The sequence below is a fragment of the Arvicanthis niloticus genome, chromosome 24 (genome assembly GCF_011762505.2).
Source record: "Arvicanthis niloticus isolate mArvNil1 chromosome 24, mArvNil1.pat.X, whole genome shotgun sequence".
NCBI lineage: Eukaryota > Metazoa > Chordata > Mammalia > Rodentia > Muridae > Arvicanthis > Arvicanthis niloticus.
This window is the reverse complement of record NC_133432.1, coordinates 11,961,617-11,985,125: the sequence shown is the minus strand read 5'-3', so window position 1 is coordinate 11,985,125 and position 23,509 is coordinate 11,961,617. Positions and strand designations below refer to the sequence as shown.

The following is a 23,509-nucleotide window of genomic DNA, read 5'->3' as shown; positions in this document are numbered from 1 at the left end:
TGAGCCACCATGTGGTTGCTGGGAATTGAGCTCAGGACCTGTGGCAGAGCAGTCAGTGTTCCTAACAGCTGAGCCATCTCTCCAGCCCCTCCCCCCTTTTAAATAAGTGGACATTGGGTGTAGGTTCTCATGCATACGACACAAACACTCTACCGTTGAGCTGTATCCTCAGTCTCATTCCTACTTTCCCTCCTTCTTATTTTGCTTTGTTTTATTTCTTTGAGACAGTCCCTCCTGGACAGTGGTGGCGCACGACTTTAATCCCAGCACTTGGGAGGCAGAGGCAGTCGGATTTCTGAGTTTGAGGCCAGCCTGATCTACAGAGTGAGTTCCAGGACAGCCAGGGCTACACAGAGAAACCATGTCTTGAAAAACCTAAAAGAGAGAGAGAGAGAGCGAGAGAGAGAGAGAGAGAGAGAGAGAGAGAGAGAGAGCCTCTATATAGCCCTGCCTGTCCTGGAACCCACTCTGTAGACCAGGTTGGCCTCGAACTCAGAGATCTACTTGTCTCTGCCTCCTGAGTGCTGGCATTAAAGGCATGTGCTATCATGCCTGGCTCTTCCCTTTTCTAAGCTCAGCTCTTTGTGTTTCTTCACTGTCTCTCCATTTTACACAGAGACCTTTCCATCGCTTTCCAAGCACAGGAGATGACCTCTGCCTCAGGATCTTTGCAGTAGCCTCTTTCTTTGTTTGCACTGATATTCTTCTAAATTATCCCTGCAGATTTGTCTTTTTAGGGTTCATCTGTCATTTCAGTGAAGCCTGTGCTAACTAACACTTAAAATAGTCATACAAGGGCAGTAAGATACCTCAATAGCTCAAGGTGTTTTCAGCACAGGACTGTTGACCTGAGTTAGATCCCTGGAATTGACTCTAAATGTGTTCTTTGACCTACACACACACATGCTGAGTCCATGCCGATGCCCCTTCCTCCTGGTAATAATAAATGAAATTAAAGAAATGATCATAGCCAGGCATAGTAGCCCATGCCTTTAATGACAGCATTTAGAAGGCAGAAGCATGTGGACCTCTGAATTTGAGGCCAACCTGTCTATGGAGTGAGTTGTTTCTTTTCTAAAAAACAAAAAAAACCAAAAAAAAAAAAAAAAAAAAAAAAAAAAAATCAATGGTGAGATGGCTGGCTCAGCAGTTAAGAACACTAAATGTTTTTTCAGAGGTCTTGGGTTTGGTTCCCAGCACCCACATGGCGACCCATAGCTGCCTATAACTCCAGTTCTTGGAACTGTTCTTTTCAGATCTCCTTGGGCACCAGGCACACAGGTAGTTACACACATACTCACATGCAAGGCGACCACTAATACACTAACATTTAAAAAATTATAAAAAGTAATGAAACTTTTCTTTTTGACAGGGTCTCCCTACTTAGCTGTCCCAGAACTCACTATATAGACCAGGCTGGCCTCCGTCTCACAGTGATCCACACCTGCCTCTGCCTCCCTAGTGCTGAGATTAAAGACGTATGCCACCTTGCCCCGCAAAAGGAATAAATCATAAAACGTTATGTGTATATGTATGGGTATGTGCACGTGAATGCAGTGTCCGCGTAGGGACAAGAGGACGGCGGATCCGGTAGAGCTGAAGTTACAGGAGGTTGTGGGCCGCCCTATACAGGTGTTGGGAACCGAACTCGGGTTCCCCCATCCCTGCTTATTTGTTTGTTTCCTTTCATGTGTGCACCCGCACTGGATGCTTATTGTGTACTCGCACCGATGTGTGGCGTCCAAGTTTAGAAGACTCTCCCAGGCGTTCAGATGTGTAGCCACAAAGATTAAGAGGAGGAATCCCACCCCCAACCCCCAGCGCTGGTCAGGTCCCGGCAAACCGGAAGCAGAAAGTGGTTGTGGCGGCGCGCGTAATGACGTCACGCTGCCGCCGGCGGCAGGGGGCGGGGCGAGGGCGGAGCGAGTCGGGCGGCGGGGCGGCCGCGCAGTGTCCGGGATCCAGGCCTGGCAGGGGTTGTGTGCGCGGCCCGCCGGCTCTGCCCGCACCCGTGTCGGCTCCCGAGCGGGGCCTCGCTAGGGCCCCTCCATGTGACGGTGCCCCGCGGAGCCTGAGCGAGCAGCGGGTCCGTGCGGAGCCGGAGGCGGGAGGAACATGACATCGCGGAGGTGAGCCGCCCGCAGGGGCCCGGCCGCGGCCTGGGTCCCCGCCGCCTCTGTGCTGCGCGGCCGCCGGGGGTTACACCCGGCTTCCCGGTCGGCCCGGCGTCCCCGCCGTCCCACCGCCCCGCCCGCGGGTCCCCATTCATTTCCTGCCGCCCGGAGTTCCTGCTCCCGCGGCCCGGGATGCCCGTGGGGACACCCGCGGCCCGGCCGGCCGCCGCATTCCTGACCCATTGCCTCATGAGCGTCGCCTCCTGGGGATTCCGAAATAACCCCGCGCGCTCCGGGAGGCGCCCGGGCCACCGCGGGGCCTTCACGCGGGACCCTTTCGGGTGCCCTCTTTTCGCGTCCTCGCCCTCGCTCCCAAGTGCCCGAAGTGGGAAAACTGAAGCTGTCTGCAGCCGCTGGGAGCGTTCCCTCCGCACTGTGGTTTTTTGCTTTGAAAGGTGGGAGGGAAGGGAACCATATCTGGTCGTGGAATTGTTCCCTCTGGTAACGAGTGCGTTCCCGTTTTACGAATGTGGAAACTGAGGCTCGGAAATAACGTGTTCGTCACAGGACAGGATTTGAAGCTAAGATCAGGAGGAGGATTAGTGAGTTTCAACTTCAGGGTAACGAGACTCAATTACTGACACTGACTTTGCCCTTACTTGAAGCCGGCTTAACATGTACCGCAGTGGTACGAGGTGGGTAGTGGTCTCCCTTCCTAAACATGACCAAATTGAGTTTGCAGAATTAAGTACATTGTGGTATGTTATCCTGGTGAGAGGTGGAAAGAGAATCTCTCTCACTGTGTTGCCCAGGTTAGCCTCCAACTTACATTCCCTTTACCTCAACCTCCTAAGTGCTGTGGTTACAGGCTGGATCACTATAAAAGCTTGTTTTATTTAGTTTTAAAATCAGCTTTATTGAGATAAGTTGCACCTGATTCATCGGACAATTTGATGATAAATCTTGACTTTTGTATATACTTGATACCGTTACAGCAATCAAGATAATGAACTTGTCCACCACTCCTGGTGAGCTCTTAGCAGCCCTCTACTCTCCCTCGACCACTGTTCCGTTCTGTTGTTACATTTCTTAGAATTTTATATTAATGGCATTATACAAATAGGGACTGTTTTTGTGTGTGTGTGTGTGGGGGGGGGGGAAGAGTCCTGATTTTCATTATTGAAAGTTTTTTTTAAACATGTATCTATTCATTGTGTGTGGGCCCGTGTCATGGTATGTGTTTGTAAGTTGGAAGACAACATGTAGAAATCTGCTCTCTCCCGCCACACAGGTTCCAGGGATTGAACTCAGGTTGTCAGGCTTGGTAACACGTGCACCACACCCTGCCATAGCATACACGTTCTGGGATCCATCTGTACTGTTGTGCTGCTGTTTGTGCAGCATTCCATTGTAGGGCTGCTTACTTACTTATCCTTTCTGAGGGACCTTTGGCTGGCTGTCTCTAGAATTTGTCACTCACATGTGATTCTGTGACTGCTCCTGCAGAGGCATCGGCGTAGTTTCACCTCTTCAGTAGCCATCTACAAGTTGAATGGTTGACTTTCCTATGTACAGACACTTGCAGCCTGTTTGCAAAGGGCCTGTCACTGTTTACTCTCCAGTCTTGCTCTGTGAGAGCTGCAGACAGCTTGTCTGTATCTTTGAGTGCTGATTTCCTTGTTTTATAAAGATTTATTTTGAGTTTGCATGTATGGGTATCTTGCAGATATGGGCAGCATGTGGGTGCCTCATTCCCACTGGGGTCAGTCATTGATTTCTGTGTGAAGTGTGGGTACCTGCTATCTATTCCCTGTGGCTGTCCAGTTGTCCCAGCAATGCTGTGGGGGAGCCTCTCCATAGGTAGAGTCTGCTCCATTGTTGAAGAACACTTGTTCTTCATGTGAGTTTCTTTCTTGACTTGATTCTCTTCCATGTATCTTCATGTCAGGTCCTAATGGGCTTGGTTCTTTTTTTTTTTTTTTTTAAAGAAAATTTTTTTTTTGTTTAATTTTGTGTGTGTGTGTGTGTGTGTGAGAGAGAGAGAGAGAGAGAGAGAGAGAGAGAGAGAGAGAGAGAGAGGGAGGGAGGGAGAGGGAGCGTGCAAGCCATCAGAGGTCAGAGGAATGTGTCAGATTCCTTGGACTTGTAGTTAAAGGTGGTTTTAAGTCACTTCACATGAGTGCTGGGAATGAAACTTGGGTCCTCTGCAAGAGCAACAACTGTTTATAACTGGTGCACGTTTTGTTTTTTGTTTTTCCCATCATCTCAGTTATTGAGTCTTTAAAAAGTGGTTGTGTGTGTGTGTAAGTGAGAAAACAGTTGCATTCTAGGGATGGAACGCAGGTTGTTAGGCAGAGTACAGATACACACTGAGCCAGCGTGTTGGCCTGAGGATCTGAGAACACTCTGAGTTCTGATGGGGATTCAGGGAAGGTCTTTTTGAGGAAGTGATCATAGGAACTGACACTTGGATGGCAAACACCGTATTGATGCTTGTTTTACTTATTATAGTAAAGACAGGGTCTCACCAAGTCATTCTGGTTGGCCTGAAACTTGATCTGCAGAACAGGCTGATCTTGAGTGCACAGAGATCCACCTGCCTCTACTTCGTGAGAGCTACCACCTCTAGTCCTAAAACAGTTCATTTTGATTAGTATTAATCCCAGCACTTGGGAGGCAGAGACAAGCAGATCTCTGAGTTCGAGGCCAGCCTGGTCTACAGAGTGAGATCCAGGACAGCCAGGGCTACACAGAGAAGCCCTGTCTTGAACCCCCCCCCCCCAAACAAAAACAAAAACAAAACAAAAACATTTTGATTAGTATTGCAGACTTTACCTTTTCATGAGCATTCAGTAACCAACATGAGGGTGTATTCAGAGTGTTGGCTTCTCAGCCTTGAAGGTAAGAAAACTAAAGCCTGGAGTAACTGAATGGCTGGTCCTGGGTCATCCAGCTGAGAGGATAATGAACTTAGATGTTAAAGCTGTCCTGTGCCCTACCTTGCTCTCACCCAGCTGACTCTAAGATACAAGTGATGACTGGAGCTGAGGCTGGAATGTTGAGCCGTCCTCAGACTGGAGGGTTCTGGTTTGTCATTGCAGGGCAAGTACATTTTGTCCCAGGTGCTCCCTGGCAGCCACGTTGGTTTATCTCCCTGGGGAAAACCAGCGGTGCCCGGGCCTCTCCAGCGCCTCGCTGTCTTTATTCATGGTGTGGCCCTACAAAGAGTCGGGGTTTGGGCTGGCGTTGCCAAAGGGCACAGGCTGTACCAATTGCTTTCCATTCTTGATCATGCTCAATGTGTACACTGTTAGGAGATGCACATGATCTTGGAAAGGCAGAGCCAACTCTTGTTTGCAGTTGTCACTTGGAGGCTCTGGTGGATATTGGCAGCCACAGAACAATAGGGACACTGAGCTGAGTGCTCTTTGCTTTAGGAAACACAGGCAGCACTTGCCATCTGAGAATGGCATTTTTAGGGGAAGGGCATACACTGTTAATTGGGCAGCTACTAGGGGAGTTTTTGATTGTACCAGGGCTTAAAACCCCTCAAATGGGTTCAGATGTTCTAAAGTGCAGCCCAGTTCATTATCATGACTTGCAGAGTATTGTGTGTTTAGCAAAGCTGCTGTGGTTCTTGGCGGTGCTGTCATGGGAAAGGGCTGTGGACTGTGCATCTTTGCAAGGGGCATTGAGTTTATGGAGGAATCTGACTTCTTTACTAACACCGAATGAGTTGGGTAAAACTAATACCAAGTTGAGATCTGCAGCTGACCAGCCTGTGATAATACCGTGTAGAATACATTTGTTTGAATACATTGTAATGTATAATTACACTTAAGTGCAATTATGTATGTTTATATGTACTTAGGTAAGGTGTGTGGTATTGGCTCAGGACCTCTAAGAGCAAGTTCTCAGCACAAGGAGATTTATTTGCCCCAGAGAGACAGAGGGTAAGAAATAAGAAATAAGAGACAGGAGATAGAGGATGAAGAAGAGAGGGGCCCGGGGTATTTGTCCCAGGGAGCTACCTCTGGACAGAGAGGAGACAGCCATGGCCTGTAGGAAAATGCTGCTTTATAAAGGTAAAAAGGGAAACCATGTGTTAAGATGAGGTGTTTAATTTTAATTAGGCATGTTAATTGAGTGAGACAAAGGCAGCTTTTGATTGCTGGTCTACAATATTTTGATAGCTGGACCTTGGTAGTCAGCCTCAGGAGGAGGAAGTGGCCAAATAAGGGAATAGACCTTGGTGGCTAGCTTTAGGAATATAACAGTTATTTAGCAAGTCAGAGGGAATGGTTGGATAAGGGCAAGACTTGCCAGAGGCAGGCCTGTCAGAGCTGACTAGAGTCCCCTCACTGTCTACACATATAGTCTGTTCTAATTAATTAATTTAGAGACAGTGTTTCTGTGTAGCCTAGACTAGTCTCAAACTTAGAACCCTCCTGCTTCAGTGTCTCTTGAATGCTGGCATTACAGGCCTGTGCTACCACACTCTACTTCAGTGTTCCTAGTGCTGGGCTTGGACCCAGAGCCTTAGCATATTAGGCAAACACTATCATCAGCCTGCATCCTCAGGTCTATGGAGGATGTAGTCTACAAGTCTATCTGTTAAAGATAATTCTAGGTTTGGTGGTGCACACCTGTAATCCCAGCACCCAGGAGCCCGAGGCAAGAGAATTGCTGTGAATTTGAGGCCTGCCTAGGTGTAGGAAGACATGAATTTAAAAACAAAACCAGAAACAAATGCAGTAGCAAGTCCTTACTGTATCAGCCCACAGTAATGAAACGTCTGTCCATTTACTGATGAGTTTATTTTGTTCATTGTGACGTGTCTCATGTAGATTGTCTGGTCTAAAACTTACAGTTAGCTAAGGATGTTTTCACACTCATGATCCTCCTGCCCCTGCTGCCCCATAATGCTGGGATTATAGGTGTGTGCCACCACGCCTGGCTCATTCATTTATTCAGAGACAGGGTCTCACCTAACCCATGCTTATTAGGACGAAGATCTTCCTGCTTCAGCCTCCTGAGTGTTGTAATTAGAGGCGTACTCTACTGGGTCACTGAACTCAGGGTGGGGTTGCTGTATACCAGCTCCTGTGCTAGGCACTGAGTGTTCCAGGTCTGAGGAATCTGTGGTATAAAAGAGCTGAGCTGGGGGAAGTCTCAGGTGTGTTTGGTGAGTAGAAGGGAGCAGGGCCTGTGGGACTAGGGGTGCATATGGGGTGGGGATTAAACCATACAGCAATCCTTTTTTGTTTTTAATTTTTTCTTTCTTGTGCTGGGAATGGGACCTAGGGCCTCTTGCAGCTCAGCTTGTGCTCTGCCACCGAGCTGCACACCCCCAGCCCTGTGGGTGCTCCTAAGGTCTTCAGTGTCACGCTCACCCCAGAGCAGTGAAAAGCCTTAGAAGGATGTGATGGGGAGTGAAGCGAGCTGATCTGTTTAAAAATATCCTTCTGGCTCCTGGGAAGGCAGGAGCGCAGGAGGGGGTTCAGCGAGATCAGACAGAGTGAGGCTTTGAAGTGGGGGAGAAGCACTCTGTGGAAATTGGCTTCTGGAGGCCGTTTTCTTTTATTGCCCTGTCATCAGAGCGGAGATGCTGACCAGTGAGACGCCAAAGACTGACTTATCTGGACAGAGCGTCTGCTGCCCGAGCTGCTCTTCTGTAGCTTAGATTGCTCGTCCCTAACGACTGCTTTTCTTCCTGACTTAGCCTTTCTTATACTCACATGTAACTAGGGGGAGGAGACTGTTGTCACTTGCTAAGAGTACCAGGCTATGGTGTTCTCCCTGCAAGACATGTGAATTTTCCCGGGCTAGAGGTGAGAAGGGTAGAACAGGGTCACTTCAGCAAGGAGCTGAAGGGAGACCATGGACCTCCAGCTCTAACCCCTCCTCGCTGCAGCTGCTCTTCCTGTGTCCTGGAGCGGGAAGCTCTCTGAACAGATGTCAGCACTGTCGCCTGTTGTTACTTCAGCATTTGAGTTTTACTGAATTCTGTCTATTATCATTGTGTGGTGGTGCACAGCCTTGATCCCAGAGCTTGGATTGATTGATCAATTAGTTAATGCAATGCTGAAGACTGAACCTAGGCTCTCCTGCATGTTAGGCAAGTGCTCTACCACTGAGTTATGGGCCTGGTCTCTAATCCAGGATTTAGATTCTCTTTGAATACTCTTAACAGTTTTAATTTGTGTACGTAACTCACCAGCCTCTATGGAACGTAGGATGACCTTGTAACTCACCAGCCTCTATGGAACGTAGGATGACCTTGAACTTCCCAAACCATCTGCCTCCGTCCTCAGCTTGCTGGGATGATACGACTAGGACTTCTATGCCAGATTCTGTTTGTTTAGTGTTTTGAGACAGGGTTTCCTGTACCCAGGCTGGCCTCCAAGACTTGCTGTGTAGCAGAACTGGCCTTGAACTTAGGGTCCTAATTGCAGGGCTTCTGCCTGGCTTGAGTGTAGCTCTTGCAGGGCTATACCCTTTATTTCTTCAAGTCCTCCCAGCAGAGGGCTTCTGGGTAGTAGGCTTTAAAGCCTGTTTCAGAAGCTGACTTGATGTTCTTTTTCATAAGTACCTCTGCCGGGGATGCTTGGCTGCACGTGCATCACGCTCCAGCCATCTTATCCTCCAGGGTCTTGGTGGTCAGTCAGAATCAGCCACTTCATCGGTAAACTCAAATGGAGTTGTGCGTGCCTTTCTTCCTCTGCTAGCATAGACTCTGCTCCATGGTGGCACTACTGTGGCTGGTTTGTGGGATAGTCCCTACTGTGGTAAACTCTGTGGTAACCAGGTGTTTGTTTCAGTACCCAGCGTCAGAAGTATTTGCTCCAGAGACTCAGGATGTCCATGTTTAGAGTCATAATACGTGGGTGGTGGATGCAGGAGGATCAGGAGTTTGAGACTGGCTAGCTTGGGCTGCATAAAACCCTGTTTCAAAACAAAACAATAACAACAAAACCAGAAACAATCCCCCAGCACAAAAAACAAGTGTACGCACCTAACCAATCAAATTCAGTCCTGACTCCCACCATGAAGGAGAACACTGACTCCCACAGTTGCCCTCTGACCTCCATAGCATACTGCGGCTTGCATACACACATAATAATAATAAATCAGTTACTAAAAGCAAAAAACTCCATAAGTGCACAGAGCCCTCCAGGCTAGTCCTACAAGCGCACTTCCCTCTTCATCCTCTCATTAGTCTCCCAAATAACGTTCATCTGCTGGATCTGTCAGCACCGCTCGTCCTCGTCAGCATGCTACTGTCTGCAGAGCTAGCTTACTATCCACAGAGTTGAGGGAAAGGCTTTGCTCATCACAAATGCTATTTAAAAAATTAGCTAAGAGCAGAGTTGAATGTATATTCAGGCTCGAGGGGATGGCATATAGCATGGAAACTTCGATTGGTAAAGATCTATTTGAAATACCATGGGGACAGTCCCGGAGCCACACAGAGAAGCAAAGTGTCTGGAAAGGCAGTGGAACTGAAATGACACAGTAAATGGCTTGTGGGAAGGGATCCTACTTACACAGGAGAGCTCTGTCCCTCCGGACATCCACAGCGGGTGGGAAACTAATGCTTATTAAGCCTTGCCTGTGTTGGGCCTCTGCACTAAATACTGGTTCCTATGGTTCTCCCAAACATCGCTCTCTGCTTACTCTCAATAACAGGATGGGCATAATTATAAGTTGTAAATGAAATACTGCAGTTGTTTAATAGAAGGGTAAGGCAAGGGCCACCTTCCCTGTCTCTGGCTTCTGATACTGCTGAGGCGTAAAGGGATATTTCCTGGACCCCACCTGAGGCACGGAGGTGGCTCTCACAGTACTTCCTACACCTATGTCTGTGTCCATAGTGGATGCTCTAGGGAAGAGAGGAGATTGAGATAGCCAGGGTGACGACCCAGCCAGCCCTGAGTTAGAAATAAGTAGCAGACTAATGGGTAAACTTGCTTTTAGACTGCATGTGGTTGCTTACTATATAATACTAGCAGTTTGGAGGCTGAGGCAGGAGGATTGCAAGTTGGAGGCTAGCCTAGGTTACACAGTGAAACCGTATCTCAAAAAAAGTTTTGTGTGAGTTTTGTTTTTTTTTTTTTTTTTTTTTTTTTTTTTGTTGTTGTTGTTGTTTTTTGTCTTCCTTCCCTCCTTTCTTCCTTCGTTTCTTTCTTTCTTTTCCCCCAAGACAGGGTCTCACTGTGTAGCCCTGGCTATCCTGGACCAGGCTGGCCTCCAAAAAAATTATATTTATAGTGTTTTAAAATTACCTTTATAGTGTTTTTAAATTACACAAACCTTTTAAAATTTAAAAATTATAGTATTTATTTAGAAGTTTTAAAAACTGTATTTTTTCTTTGGGATTTAAATTTGAACCTAAAGATTTTTACTTTTTAAAATTATGTGTATGTGTCTTCAATGTGGGATATGTGAAGGTGAGCACAGGTGTGAGGGTAACAAGTGCTCTAACCACAGAGCCATCTCCCCAGGCCCTCCGCCAGTCTTTGTGAAAGCAGTTTTCATTCACCTTATGGATATGTGTCTGTGTAGTCCTGATTGGACAGGGTAGCCTGCCTGGCACAAGCCGTGGGCATTTCCACTTTCCCTCCTGAGAACTGGGGTTATAGGAGCTCACCATTAGCAAGGTTTACACAATGTTATTTATTTTTATGTGTATGGGTGTTCTGTTTGTACATATGTCTATGTACTGTGTGCCTCTGAAGCAGCCAGAGCAGGATGTAGGATCTCCTGGTACTAGTGTTACAGATGGTTATTTATTAGCTCTACCTTTTAATTAGAGACAGGATCTCACTATGTTTTTCAGGCTGTCCTGGAACAGTTTATGTAGCCCAGGGTGACCATTAACTTTATGTAGCCCAGGCTGGCCTTGAACTTGCAGTTCTCCTTTCTCAACTTCCTAATAGCTGGGATTACAGGAATATGTCACATGCTTGGCTTCAGCTGTATATTTCCTTCTCTTGATGGTGACTTTCTGTGCCCCTCAGCTGTCTGGGATTAAACAACCCATGGTATTAGTGTGTATACCACTTTTATACATTCTAAAATATCTCTTTCCCAGTTAAAGTGCACTTTGAAAAGACTTGGGGCCGGAGAGGCAGCTTAGTGGTTTAAAGCACTTGTTACTCTTGCAGAGAACTGTACGCACATGGTGGCTGACTCCACCATCTGTAACTCCAGTTCGAGGTGATCAGCATCCTTTTCATGATGCTTCCTCTCCAGAGTCTCCAGGCACTGCAGGCAAAACATCCCATACATAAAATAAAAATAAAATCTCAAAAAAATAAACAGACAAATCCCCCAAACAAAACCAACTCAAACTCCAGACCTACATTCTTCTCCTTTCTCGCCTGAATGTTTAGGCCCAGAAGGATAATATAGCATTTCAGCCTTATTCTGCATATCGAATCTTATAAAAATATAAAATGGATATCTATCTATATCTATATATATATGCCCTTGTTAGCTTTATGGAAGGGAATTTCAAAATGTGCTCTCTCTCTCTCTCTCTCTCTCTCTCTCTCTCTCTCTCTAACTGTTAGGTACATTTAGTAGAAATAATGACTTTCTTTTTGTAGTTAAAGGTCAAAGGTGAAGTTTATCTCCTGTGTCTGTACTGACTTCTAGAGAGCTAACTGGCTCTTTTCCTGTCTAGCTGAGCACAGTGGACCTTCCCAGTTATGTCGAGAGACTTGGAGCCCTTGCCTGGGTCTGTTTGGTGCTCTTCACCATGTGGTCCACCTGGGCTGCCGGTGTGTGGGAAGAGCCTGGGCCCCTGCTGTTTTGACTTTGTGTAGGTTATGCATATCCACTGCTGTGTAAGGCTGGGCTCGACAGAGCTGGGACAGGTGCTGTGAGGATGCAGTGCAGCAGCGCAGAGATGGCCATGGTGTCGAATACGGGAACGAGCTTGTAGCTTGTACCAAGTCCTTAGATAGCCACTGTCTAAATGTGTGCTTTTTGAGAAAGGATGTCATGTAGCTCAGGCTAGCTTTATTATACTTTTTATGTAGCTGAGGCTGCCCTTGAATTCCTGATCTTTTCCTCCTTCACATCTCTGGCTGGCTGACCAAATTCTGCAGCATTTCTGCAGCACCCTGTAGATGGGAGCTTGCTTCATTCGCTGAACATGTCTAGTATAAGGGATGTCCTAGAATGAATATTCATTCTCTATAGCCAGGGAGCTAACTGCTGGCTGCACTGAGTAGTGCCCTTGTGTGTTCCAGCACTGGGGAGACTGAGGCAGGAAGACTGGGGCTCTAGAGCCTCCTGGGCTGACTTGAGGATACCTTGCTGTGTGTTTGCCATTTGCAGGAGTTTGGGTTCCACTGAGAAAGAAATAGACACATCTTCAGTCCCCTGCCCTCATGGAATTGATGGTCCAGCCTTGAGGTCTGGACTAGGCATGAATTGTACATCACCCAGGGGAAGGGTCCTAATAAAATCTGAGATTTTACTGTGGGCTTTTTAAAAATTTTTATTAAAATTTTTTATTTTGTTTTAAAAATTTGCTTCCTTATTTTATGAATGAAAGTAAGTGAGTGTGTCTGTCTGTGTCTATCCCTGGGTGTGGTTGGAGGACAGCATTCAAGAGATGGTTCTCTCCTTTACTGTGTTGGTTCCAGGGCTCTAACCTTGGTTGCCAGGATCGGCAGTAAGTGCTTTTACCCTTGAGCTGTTCGCTGGCCTTGTGATTTGTTTACTTATTTGGTGCGTGTGCGTGCGTGTGCGTGCGTGTGTGTGTTTGTACATGTTTTGGGGTAACTTGTGGGAGTCTCTGTTTTCTCCTTTTACCATGTGGGTTCTGTGGACCAAACTCAGATGGCCGGCTGGGATGGCAAATGACTTTACACACCAAGCCATCTTGCCAGCCTTTGAGTATTTTCTTCTCTAAAATCAGTGCCCTGCTTCCAAAGCTGAGTCTCTGGTCTGGCCTGTGCATGATAGTGGCCTTATATTAACTCACTTCACCGCATGACAGTGCTCACTCAAGTTCATCTGTAAGCATGGTAGGAACTTAGAACCCACAATGGAAAAATCTGGCAAATTTAACTCCATCAAGAGGAACTTCTGTAGGAAAAAACAGCCGAGGAAGAGGGGACAAAGCCCGAGATAGCTGCCACACTTGCAGCTAAGAGCTCTTCCGGTTGTACCAGGAGCTCCTACACATTTGTAAGAAAAACTTCAGAAGGGGAAAAGTCCCAGCAAGAAGGTCAAGATTCAAGGTCATCTTCAGCTATATGGAGTTCAGAGATAGCCTGAACTCATGATGCCCTGGCTTAAGAAAAAAAAAACCTAAAAGACAAACACAGAATTGGATGAGAAGCTGACAGCTCAGAAAGGAAATTGGTGGACTGGAAACATGTAAAGGTGTCAGAGATGCAAATTGAGATGGAACCACTTTCCACTGGTCAGAGGCACAGACAGCCTGGTAATTTATGCAGTGTTGCTTAACGTGAGTCTCAGCGGAAGGTGTGCCTTCCCAAGGCAATGGCAGAATTTGTCACCATAGAAGTTAGAGACTGGGGAGACAGCTCAGAGTTTAGCATGTGCCAGGCTGCATCAGTCCAGTTGCACACATTTACACACAAAAGAATTCCTTAAAGTGGGGCCTAGTGGCACGTGCTTGGCAGATGGAGTCAGGGGATCTTTTGAGCTCAGTGTTGCCTGGCAATAGAGCAGCCCTGCCTCAAGATAAAACAGAACTGGAAAATTCCTTATGTAGATTAGCCTCATCGATAAGTTATTACTGTGGGGAGTGTGTGCTTGCCATGGCACATGGAGGTCAGAGTTTTATGGAGCTGGCTCTCTTCCACCTTTACATAGGCTTTGGGGATCAAGCTTGGAGTGCCAAGGTTGAATGGTAAGTAAGTGCTTTACCTCCTGAGAATCTAGTATATGAAGGTGCCAAAGATGACTAGGTTATCATGGGGCTGGCCTCCTTCTCTCCTTCCATTCTTCCCTCCTGCCTCCCCCCTCCTTCCATCCTTTCTGAGATAAGGTCTGGCTTTGTAGCCATGGCTGGTTTGCAACTTGGTGTATACACAAGGCTGGGTTCTCCTACTCTCCATCATGAATGCTGGGATTGCACATGCACACTGCCATGCTTGGCTCTCCTTTTGGTTTTTTGAGACAGTCTTGATGTGTTGCCTAGGCTGCCCTGTATGTGTCAGAGGTTCACCTGCCTCAGCCTCCTCAGCCTTGATATTACAGATATGAGCAACCATAAGCAACTGTACAAAACTTTTATATCAAGGGTTTGACTATGGTGGCACATTTATGCAATAGAATATTGTATACTCATGAGAAAGAACGGACTCCCACAGGAAGACCTTCAAGTTTTAGGTTAAAAGGTTGGACTCCCTCCATGGAGGAAACTCACATGACATTGACATGGAGGAAGCATGTCCAGCACATGTGCACACAATCTCATCTTGCATGACCATGGAGATATACATGCACAGGCTGCTAAAGACTCTCCATCATGAATGCTGGGATTCTGTGAAACCCAATTAAAATTACGTACTTGTATGTATTTGTGTATAGAGGTCAAAGGGCAGCCGTTAGGAGTGGGCTCTCTTTCCTCCTTGTGGGTCTGATCCTCAGGCTTGGTAGATCATTAAGATCCCCAAAGGGGGGCTGGAGAGGTGGCTCAGCGGTTAAGAGCACTGACTGCTCTTCCAGAGGTCCTGAGTTCAATTCCCAGCAACCGCATGGTGGCTCACAACCATCTGTAAGGGGATCCAATGCCCTCTTCTGGTGTGTCTGAGGCAGCTACAGTGTACTCATATACTTAAATAAATCTTTAAAAAAAAAAAGATCCCCAAAGATACTGAGTCTCAAAGTCAGAGGGGCAGGGCTGTGGCTGGCTCAGTGGCTTGTAGAGGGCTTGTGGTGTGTGGGTGAGGCTGGGCTCAGGTCTAGCACCGCATACACACACAAATAAAAAACATCTGGCGAGTGCTGGGTACCTATAACTCAGCTACTCAGGAGGCTGAGTACTGGAGCCCACAGTTCAGGGACAGCTTGCCAATGAGGCATAGTTAAAAAAAAAAAGTAGTGGATAAAGGCCATTTCTAAACTGCCCGTCTTTATGAGCACAGGACCTGAGTCCAACTCCCCAAACCTATGTTAAAACAAAAGCGGGGTGAGCTGCAGAGCTGGCCTCTGGTGAAGAGTTTAGGCTGCCCTTGCAGAGGGCTCGAGTCCCCACATACAGCAGCTCACAACTGTATGACTTCAGGTCCAGGAGATTGAACCCCCTCTTCTGACCTTCACTGGTACCAGGCAGAGACACAGTACACATACATGCATGCAAGCAAAACAAAAACAAAAACAACAACTCATAAAGTAAAAATAAATACATCTTTTAAGTTAAAAAAAAAAAAAAAAGAGAAGCTGGAAGCGGTGGAGTGTGTAGATCCTTGGAGCTTGACAGCAGGTTAGTTGCTAACCTCTTTGGTATAACCTGGGCAAGTGAGAGCTCTTGCCTCAAAAGAACAAGTGGGCAGTGTTCAAGGAATAACCTTTGAATGTTTATAACATTCAGGTATGCCTGCATGTGTGCAATGGACAGATAGGTGCACACACACATTTTCATACACACACACACACACACACACACACACACACACACACACACACACAAACACCCCTACCTCTTCCAGCCATAAAATGTAGCCAGGTGAGATGAGAATTGGGATTGAATAGGGATGAAAACAGAATGGATTTTGCCAGCAGCAGTTAAGGATGCCACCCTCCAGGAGGCTGAGGATGAAAGTCTCAACTGTATCACTGGCTGGCCTGGAAACTTGCTGTGTAGACCTGGCTGACCTTCAGCTTGCAGAGATCTGCCTGGTCAGTGACAGAGTTGAGAATTTGTTTCTTTTCAGTCTTTAGACTTTCCTTCTCTGTGGTGTGCAGTGTCTATATACGTGTGCACGCAGGTGCACATGAATGTCAGGGATTGACATCAGGCGCACTCCTCCACTCTTCTCCACTTTGTTTTTATGTTTTGTGTTTTGTTTTTGTTTTTTGTTTTTTGTTTTTTTTTGTTTTTTCCGAGACAGGGTTTCTCTGTAGCCCTGGCTGTCCTGGAACTCACTCTGTAGACCAGGCTGGCCTCGAACTCAGAAATCCGCCTGCCTCTGCCTCCAGGTGCTGGGATTACAGGTGTGTGCCACCACTGTCCAGCTCTCTTCTCTTTAGTTTTGAGAGCTGGTTTCTCGGTGCATCTACAGCCCACGTAAAAGTAGAAGAGCCATCTTCACAAGGTTTGGCTAGAGCCCCGTGCTTGCATGGCAGGCCCTTTATTTAATAAACCACCTCTCCAGCCCTGATGTACTAGCAAAAAACTCACACACATCAAAACACAAATAAGTCTTAAGGAGAAGGAGAAGAAGAAACCCTGATGATTATAGACTTAAGGGTAACTTTTCAAACACTGCAAGGTTTTTGTTTTTAAAATAGGAAGAGAGGAGAGTGGGGACAGTAGAGGCCCAGGCTAGATAACTAACTGCACAGTGAAGCCACCACCATCTTCATCTCAGGAGGACTAATAAGGGCCCTGACTCCAGAGTGTAAGGCTGGGATTGCGTCACTGTCCATAGAGACGAGGCACCATTTTCCCCTTTAATAGCCTGATAATTTGGGGGCTAGAGATAGCCTAGTGGTTAAGAGCACTTGTTGCTCTTCCAGAGGACCTGGGTTCAGTTCCCAGCACCCATGTGGCAGCTTACAACTGACCTCAGAGGATCTGATGTCCTTTTTGGCCTCTGAGTACACTGCACACATCTGATGCACCAGCAAAACACCACACATAAAAATAAATCTAAAAACTCTGGTGGTTGTGGGAGTGGGCTTATAGGTAAGTTTTCAAACACTACTAGATATCCATTATCATAGTTCAAAGATAACTAAGGGCTGGTGAGATGGCTCAGTGGGTAAAGGCACTTGCTGTTTACCCTGATGACCTGAGTTCCTTCCCTAGGAGCCACATGGTGGAAGAGAGAACACCCCCTGCCCCCACCCCAACTTGTCCCATAATCTGCACATGAGTGCCATGGCTTGAACACACCCACACACAAAAAATGTAAAAATATTTGAAATTTTGCTATAAACAGGAAAGTTCTACAGATCACCTAAGAGTAAAAGTGAAAGTTGGAAAATGTTGGCGAGAGGCAGGCTTAGTGCCACGCCTGGAACCCCTGCACCAGGCTGAGACAGGAGGATCAGGAGTGTGAGACTAGCCTGAACTGCAAAATGAAACCGTGTCTCCAAAGTCAAAAGCAAAAGCTGTGCCCCATCTAGCTGATTTGGACAGGACTTTACAGTTCAAGCCTCTGCTTAGAGAAGACAGATTGGCACAGGGGGAGCAACAACATCTGAGTCGCAGGAACACAGGCAAAGGGGCTCAGTTGGTCCAGTCAGTTTCTGAGAGCAGGCCAGGCTGCGGAAGAAGTGCTGAGCCGGAAGCATCTGGCAGCCTTCAGGCAAAGAGGCTGTGGTAGGTGGGAGGCTCTGTTTGCCCCCTCTCTGTCACCCACATACAGATGAAGGGAATGGAGGCACAGGAACTGAGGAGCTTGCCCAGGCTGACCTTGAATTTCTGATCCTCCTGCCTCCATCTTCTGAGGATCAAGATAGGCACTGCTGTCTGCCACAGGGATGTCCAGACACTGTTCTAGACTATTGTGTGCTTTAGGGACTACATGAACTCACTCTTTCAACCCTCTGTGCCGTGGGGACAATCACGTAGCTCGGGTCACTCAGCTGTCGTGTCAACCACGACAGTGGCACCAGGTTCTGGGTCTCTACCTGTGAAACTTTGTTGTCAAATGATTTTTCATTCACTGGGGAGTGCCTGCGTGCCTGCCTGCCTCTGCCTGTCTGCCTGCCTCTGTCTGCCTGTGCCCCCCCCCCTCCCTCCCTCCCTCCCTCCCTCCCTCCCTCCCTCCCTCCCTCATTTTTTTATTATTTACTTTTGAGACAGGGTTTCTCTGTGTAGCCCTGGCTATTCTGGGACTTTGTAGACCAGGCTTGACCCTGAACTCAAGAGATTTGCCTGCCTCTGCCTCCCCAGTGCTGGGATTAAAGGCGTGCGCTGCCACCACTCAGGCCAAAAGAATGGTTTTTTTTTTTTTTTTTTTTTTTTTTTTTTGAGAATTGAACTCTGGTCCTCTGGAGTGACAGGTGAGGCAGCCTTTTTAAAACAGAAGGTATTCATACGTCTGAGCTTTAGACTGCCATGCCAAGTGAACATGGCGGTTTGGCAGACAGGAACTGAAGGACTTAATGTAATAATTAGCCGGTGTGGGTAAGGCGAGAGCACTATTGTACCTTTGACAACTGACTAGCTGAAACCCACAGTTACCGCTTTTGACTCCCTTGGGGCTCTGAGCACCATGATGGGAGCCACGGATCAGAGAACCTGCAGCCAAGACTTCTGTTTGTTTGCTTGGTTTTCAAGACAGGGTTTCTCTGTGTAGCCCTGGCTGTCCTGGAACTCACTATATAGACCAGGCTGGCCTTGAACTCACAGAGATCCACCTGCCTCTGCCTCCTGACTGCTGGGATTTGACCAGCTCTTGGAGGAGTAACAAGTCAACTCCCATTTTATTCTTTTGACTTGAGTCTTGATGCTCAGACATGAGGTCAGTCAGAAGATTGGTTCCAGCCCTCTGAAGCTGGAAAGATGCTGCAGCCATGTCCATGTTGGACTGCTGTGGGCTTTTCTGTTTTCTGCTTGTATATTGTTGGGGCAGAGTGTGCTTATTATTTTAAAGACTAGCTCCCAATGTTGCTGCTTACTGAGAACCAGGCACTCGAGTGACTAGCAGGCAGCTTAGGTCTCTGCCTCACTCACTTGTTACCTTAGGGATTGGATCAGTGTGTGTAGGGCCCTCAGACCCATTCCCACAAAAACCTTGTTTTTGTTTTTTGTTTTTTTTTTGGAGACAGGGTCTCATGTAGCCTAGGCTGTTTTCCTCCTTCCTGTGTGAGTGAGGATGTCCTTCACCTCTCAGGGTAGGATCTCAGTGTGTATCAAACCCTCTAGTTTATGTGGTGTGCTTTCTGCGGTGCCGACGTGGAGCCCAGGCAAACACTGCTGCTGTGGTACAGCTCCAGCCCTTGGCTCCCAATATTAGTACTGACTTCTATTCCCTGGGAGTATTTAGACATGTCAGCCTGCCTCCAAGACACAGGGTCTGTCTTGGCATTGACTCACTTACCATGTGTCTTGGCGATTTGAAGTCCATGAAGGAGATCTTAAATACTTATGTATGTATTTGAGGCCAGAAGAGGGTACCGGTTCCCCTGGAGCTGAAGTTAAAGATGTTCTTAGCTATCATATAGGTGCTGGGGAAAGCTAAACTCAGGGTTTCTCCAAGAACAATAAACACTCTTAACCACTGAGCCATCTCTCTAGCCACATGAAGGAGAACTTGCTGGAAACTGGGGAGAATCCTTTGATGAAGTAAGTGCCATCCACAATGGTCACTGGTCTCCTAAAGGACGTTGTATTTGAAGTTCCCAGTGTGGGATCCAGAGGCATGCAGTTTGCTACCTGTAGCAGATGGCACTGCTGGTTGACTAAGATTGTCCACTATGGGCGCCTGTAATCCTATGCTAGAGGCTGCAAGTGGGAGAGTCCCAAGGTCTAGGCTAGCCTTGGGTACATAGTGACACCTGTTTCAAAAAAATTCTGTTAAATTTTTTTTTACTGTGATGCTTATCAGGTGTTTTGTTTGTTTTGCTTTTAGAGTGAGTATTTTGTGGGGAGGCAGCTTATGTTGATTTCTCGAAATAACCTTGTTCGGTTTGTGGATCTGTGTCTGTCTGTCTGTCTGTCTTTCTTTCTTCTTCTTTTTTTTTAATAAAGATTTATTTATTTATTTTATGTATGTGAATGCACTGTCGCTGTCTTCAGACACACCGGAAAGGGCATCAGATCCCATTACAGATGGTTTTGAGCCACCATGTGGTTGCTGGGATTTGACCTCTGGAGGAGCAGTCAGTCAGTGCTCTTAGCTGCTGAGCCATCTCTCCAGCCCCTTTGTATTTCTTTTTACATATATATTAGAAGGTTGAGTTTATACGGTGTCTCCCTTTGCAGTCTGGCATCTTGCAAGTGTTCTGGTTCTTTCCTTTCCCTCCCCAGCAATGAGAACCTGACTCCGGGAGCCTCAGTACCTGTCCTTATTCATGAAGTAGTTTGTGTTTGTGTGGTTTCTTTGTGTGCAAACAAACAATTTCTTGACCATGTAGGTAATCTTTTTGGGGAGGCAAACCCACCATTGCACTATGTAAACAGTCCAGCCCCATTGGCCATGCACCTCGCCTACCTCCTGAGCCTGTAGGGTGCAGGATCACAATGTCCCACTCAGGAAAGGGGGCTAAGGAGGGAAGGGCAAGGGTGAGCCTGGGAGCTGGCTGTGCCACGGCTCACAGCCTCTACACAGTGGGGTTAGGGTGCTCACAGCTTCCACACAGTGGGGTCAGGGTGCTCACAGTGGGGTCAGGGTGCTCACAGTGGGCTTAGGGTGCTCACAGTGGGCTTAGGGTGCTCACAGCCTCTGCACAGTGGGGTCAGGGTGCTCACAGTGGGCTTAGGGTGCTCACAGCCTCTGCACAGTGGTGTCAGGGTGCTCACAGTGGGCTTAGGGTGCTCACAGCCTCCGCACAGTGGGGTCAGGGTGCTCACAGTGGGGTCAGGGTGCTCACAGTGGGCTTAGGGTGCTCACAGCCTCCGCACAGTGGGGTCAGGGTGCTCACAGTGGGGTCAGGGTGCTCACAGTGGGTTTAGGGTGCTCACAGTGGGGTCAGGGTGCTCACATTGGGGTCAGGGTACTCAGCTGTGCTCTGGTTCTCATTGTCTTTTTTTTCTCTCCCTCAAGATGGTTTCACCCCAACATCACTGGTGTGGAGGCAGAGAATCTCCTGCTGACCAGAGGAGTCGATGGCAGTTTTTTAGCAAGGCCCAGTAAGAGTAACCCTGGAGACTTCACTCTGTCTGTTCGGTAAGTTGGAAGGTAAAGAGAGGCACTCATGGTATTTATTTCCAGAGGAGGTCTGGGGCCACATGTGGCTGCCTCACTCCTTCCCCCAGAGTTTGGGGCCTGGCCTATCTGCAGCACTGTGGAGCCAGTCAGGGCACTGGCCAGCTCGAGGCTTAGCTTTTCTTTTCTTTTTGTTTTTTAAAACAGGGTTTCTCTGTGTAGCCCTGGCTGTCCTGGAACTTATTCTGTAGATCAGGCCAGCTTCAAACTCAGAGAGATCCGCCTGCCTCTCCTTCCCTAGTGCTGGGATTACAGGTGTGTGCCACCAATGCACAGTATTTATTTTATTTTTTAAAGATTTTATTTCATGTGTATGAATGTTCTGCTTGCATATGTATGTGTACCCTGTGTGTTTGGAGGCTAGAAGAGAGGGCATCATATCCCTTGGAGGTGGAGTTCCAGATGGTTGTGAGCCACTATGTGGGTGTTGTTGGGCCCTCAGGAGGAACAGTCCATGCTCCTAACTGATGAGCCATCTCTCCAGCCTCTGTTCTGTTTGTGGTCTCCCAGAGTCACAGCCTTGGGAAGTACTGGAAAGGACTGCTGGGTATTCTGCTCACAGCGGGGACTGAGAAAGAATACCTTGGGCAGAGACGCACCAGGAGCCTCCAGGGCTGAGTCCTGGCTCCTCACCTTTGACCTGCTTTCTGTGTTTTTCTTTCCTGCTTTGGATTTTGTCATGGAACAGGCTTTGTAAGGTTCTTCACACCACTTTCATTGGTCCAGAACGAAGCCTCTGTGAGGTGGTTGTGGTCCCCTTGAGTCCTGTGCCAGTCCTGTCCCCTCCTCCATTGTGCAGAAGTTGGCATGGATCCTCATGATGATGTGTTTGTTGTACACTGCACTGTTGTCTAGCGAGCTCTTGTGTCCCTGGTGCATTAATAGTTCTGTAATTCATGAATCCACTGAAGAGCTGTTTGAGTTGTATGCTGGGACATCTAGCTGTTCATTGTAATGGCTCCTTGGTGGTCAAATGGTATCACCACACTGGCTTCTTCATTCTTCCAGTGATGGACATTGGGCAGCTTTGGTTTGTTTTAAATCTCAGTGGACAGTGTGGTGCGGTCTTACAGTCCCTTCCAGCAGATGTGGGAAAGCTTTCTGGATGTTTTCTGTGTGCCCATTCCAGCTGTTCAAACTGCAGTAAATGCATTTGATTTTATAGACCTTACTTTTCACATAAACAGATGAGTAAATCATGTTCTTGAGAGTTTATTTAGAATCTCACTGAGACTTAGGAAGCATCCATCCATCCATCCATCCATCCATCCATCCATCCATCCATCCATGAGTGACACAAGGCCTCACTAGATGAGACTGCTTGGAACTTGATGTATAGATCAAGCTGGCCTTGAATTCACAGAGATCTACTTGCCTCTGTTTTAAGACTAAAAGCACATGCTAACACATGTGCTTTTAGTCCCACATCTTTTTCCTTGAAAGAAGGTTGCAGGACTGTGACATTTGTCTCTGAGAATAAGGGCGACCATAAAAGCACATTCTGACCTTGGTAGAGGAGATGTCAGCACTGGCTGGACAGTGTTAGCGACCAGGGAGTGCATTTGAGACTTCTGTTACTCATCAGGTCCTGAAAATACTTGTTCATTGTTGTGTGTGCTCTGCGTGTTTGTCAGTTCCCTCCTATGTCAGTGTCTGTGGCTGCCAGGACCTGGCTTCCGTCACCAGGCTTTCCTGCTGAGCCAGCTCACCACCTCCAGGTTTTGCTTTTTTAAAACATTAACAAATTTTAATGTGCTAATTAAAAAACAATTGTTTTTTTTAAGCATTTAGTGTGTGTGTGTGTGTGTGTGTGTGTGTGTGTGTGTGATGTGTGTGTGGTGTGCGCATGCACAAGAATGGATAGGTCAGATAGGTCAGAGGATAGCTCTGGGTGTTGGTTCTCTCCTGTGCATGGTTGTCAGGTCGAGTTTGCTGGTCAGCCCCATTACCCACTAAGCCATCTACTGGGCCCTGTTGATTTGTTGTTGTTGTTGGGTCTTTTTGTTTTGCTTTGTGTTTTTTTGAGACATGATCTTACGTAGCAAAGGCTGAAGGGAGTGAACTTCTGTCCCTCCTGCCTCAGCCTCCGAATGCTGGGGTAATAGGTGTGCATCATCATATATGTTAGACAGTAGTTACTTAATTAAAAGCAAGCTTTCACAATTTATTTAAAACGTGGTCTTGCTCTGTAGCCCAGTGCCTTCCCACTGCAGCCTCCCAGGTACCCGGCTGTTGGTATATTTTTATGGTAAATATTTTGAGTTTCCATCTTTTATTTTTCTGTCTTTAAAAATCCTTTGGTAC

The 23,509-nt window shown here is 47.3% G+C and overlaps 1 protein-coding gene across 2 annotated transcripts in view; it reads left to right on the top strand.

Moving 5' to 3' along the window:
- Positions 1-1,924: 1,924 nt before the first annotated feature.
- Ptpn11 (protein tyrosine phosphatase non-receptor type 11) overlaps positions 1,925-23,509 on the top strand; it is a 62,584-nt gene continuing 40,999 nt past the window's right edge. The window contains exons 1-2 of one of the 2 annotated variants that reach the window (XM_076922668.1): positions 1,925-2,129; positions 21,044-21,166. In XM_076922668.1, the coding sequence (XP_076778783.1) occupies positions 2,116-2,129; positions 21,044-21,166 (137 nt within the window). In that variant the 5' untranslated portion in view covers positions 1,925-2,115. The remainder of the gene's footprint in view (positions 2,130-21,043; positions 21,167-23,509) is intronic. The other variant, XM_076922667.1, reaches the window with a different exon arrangement.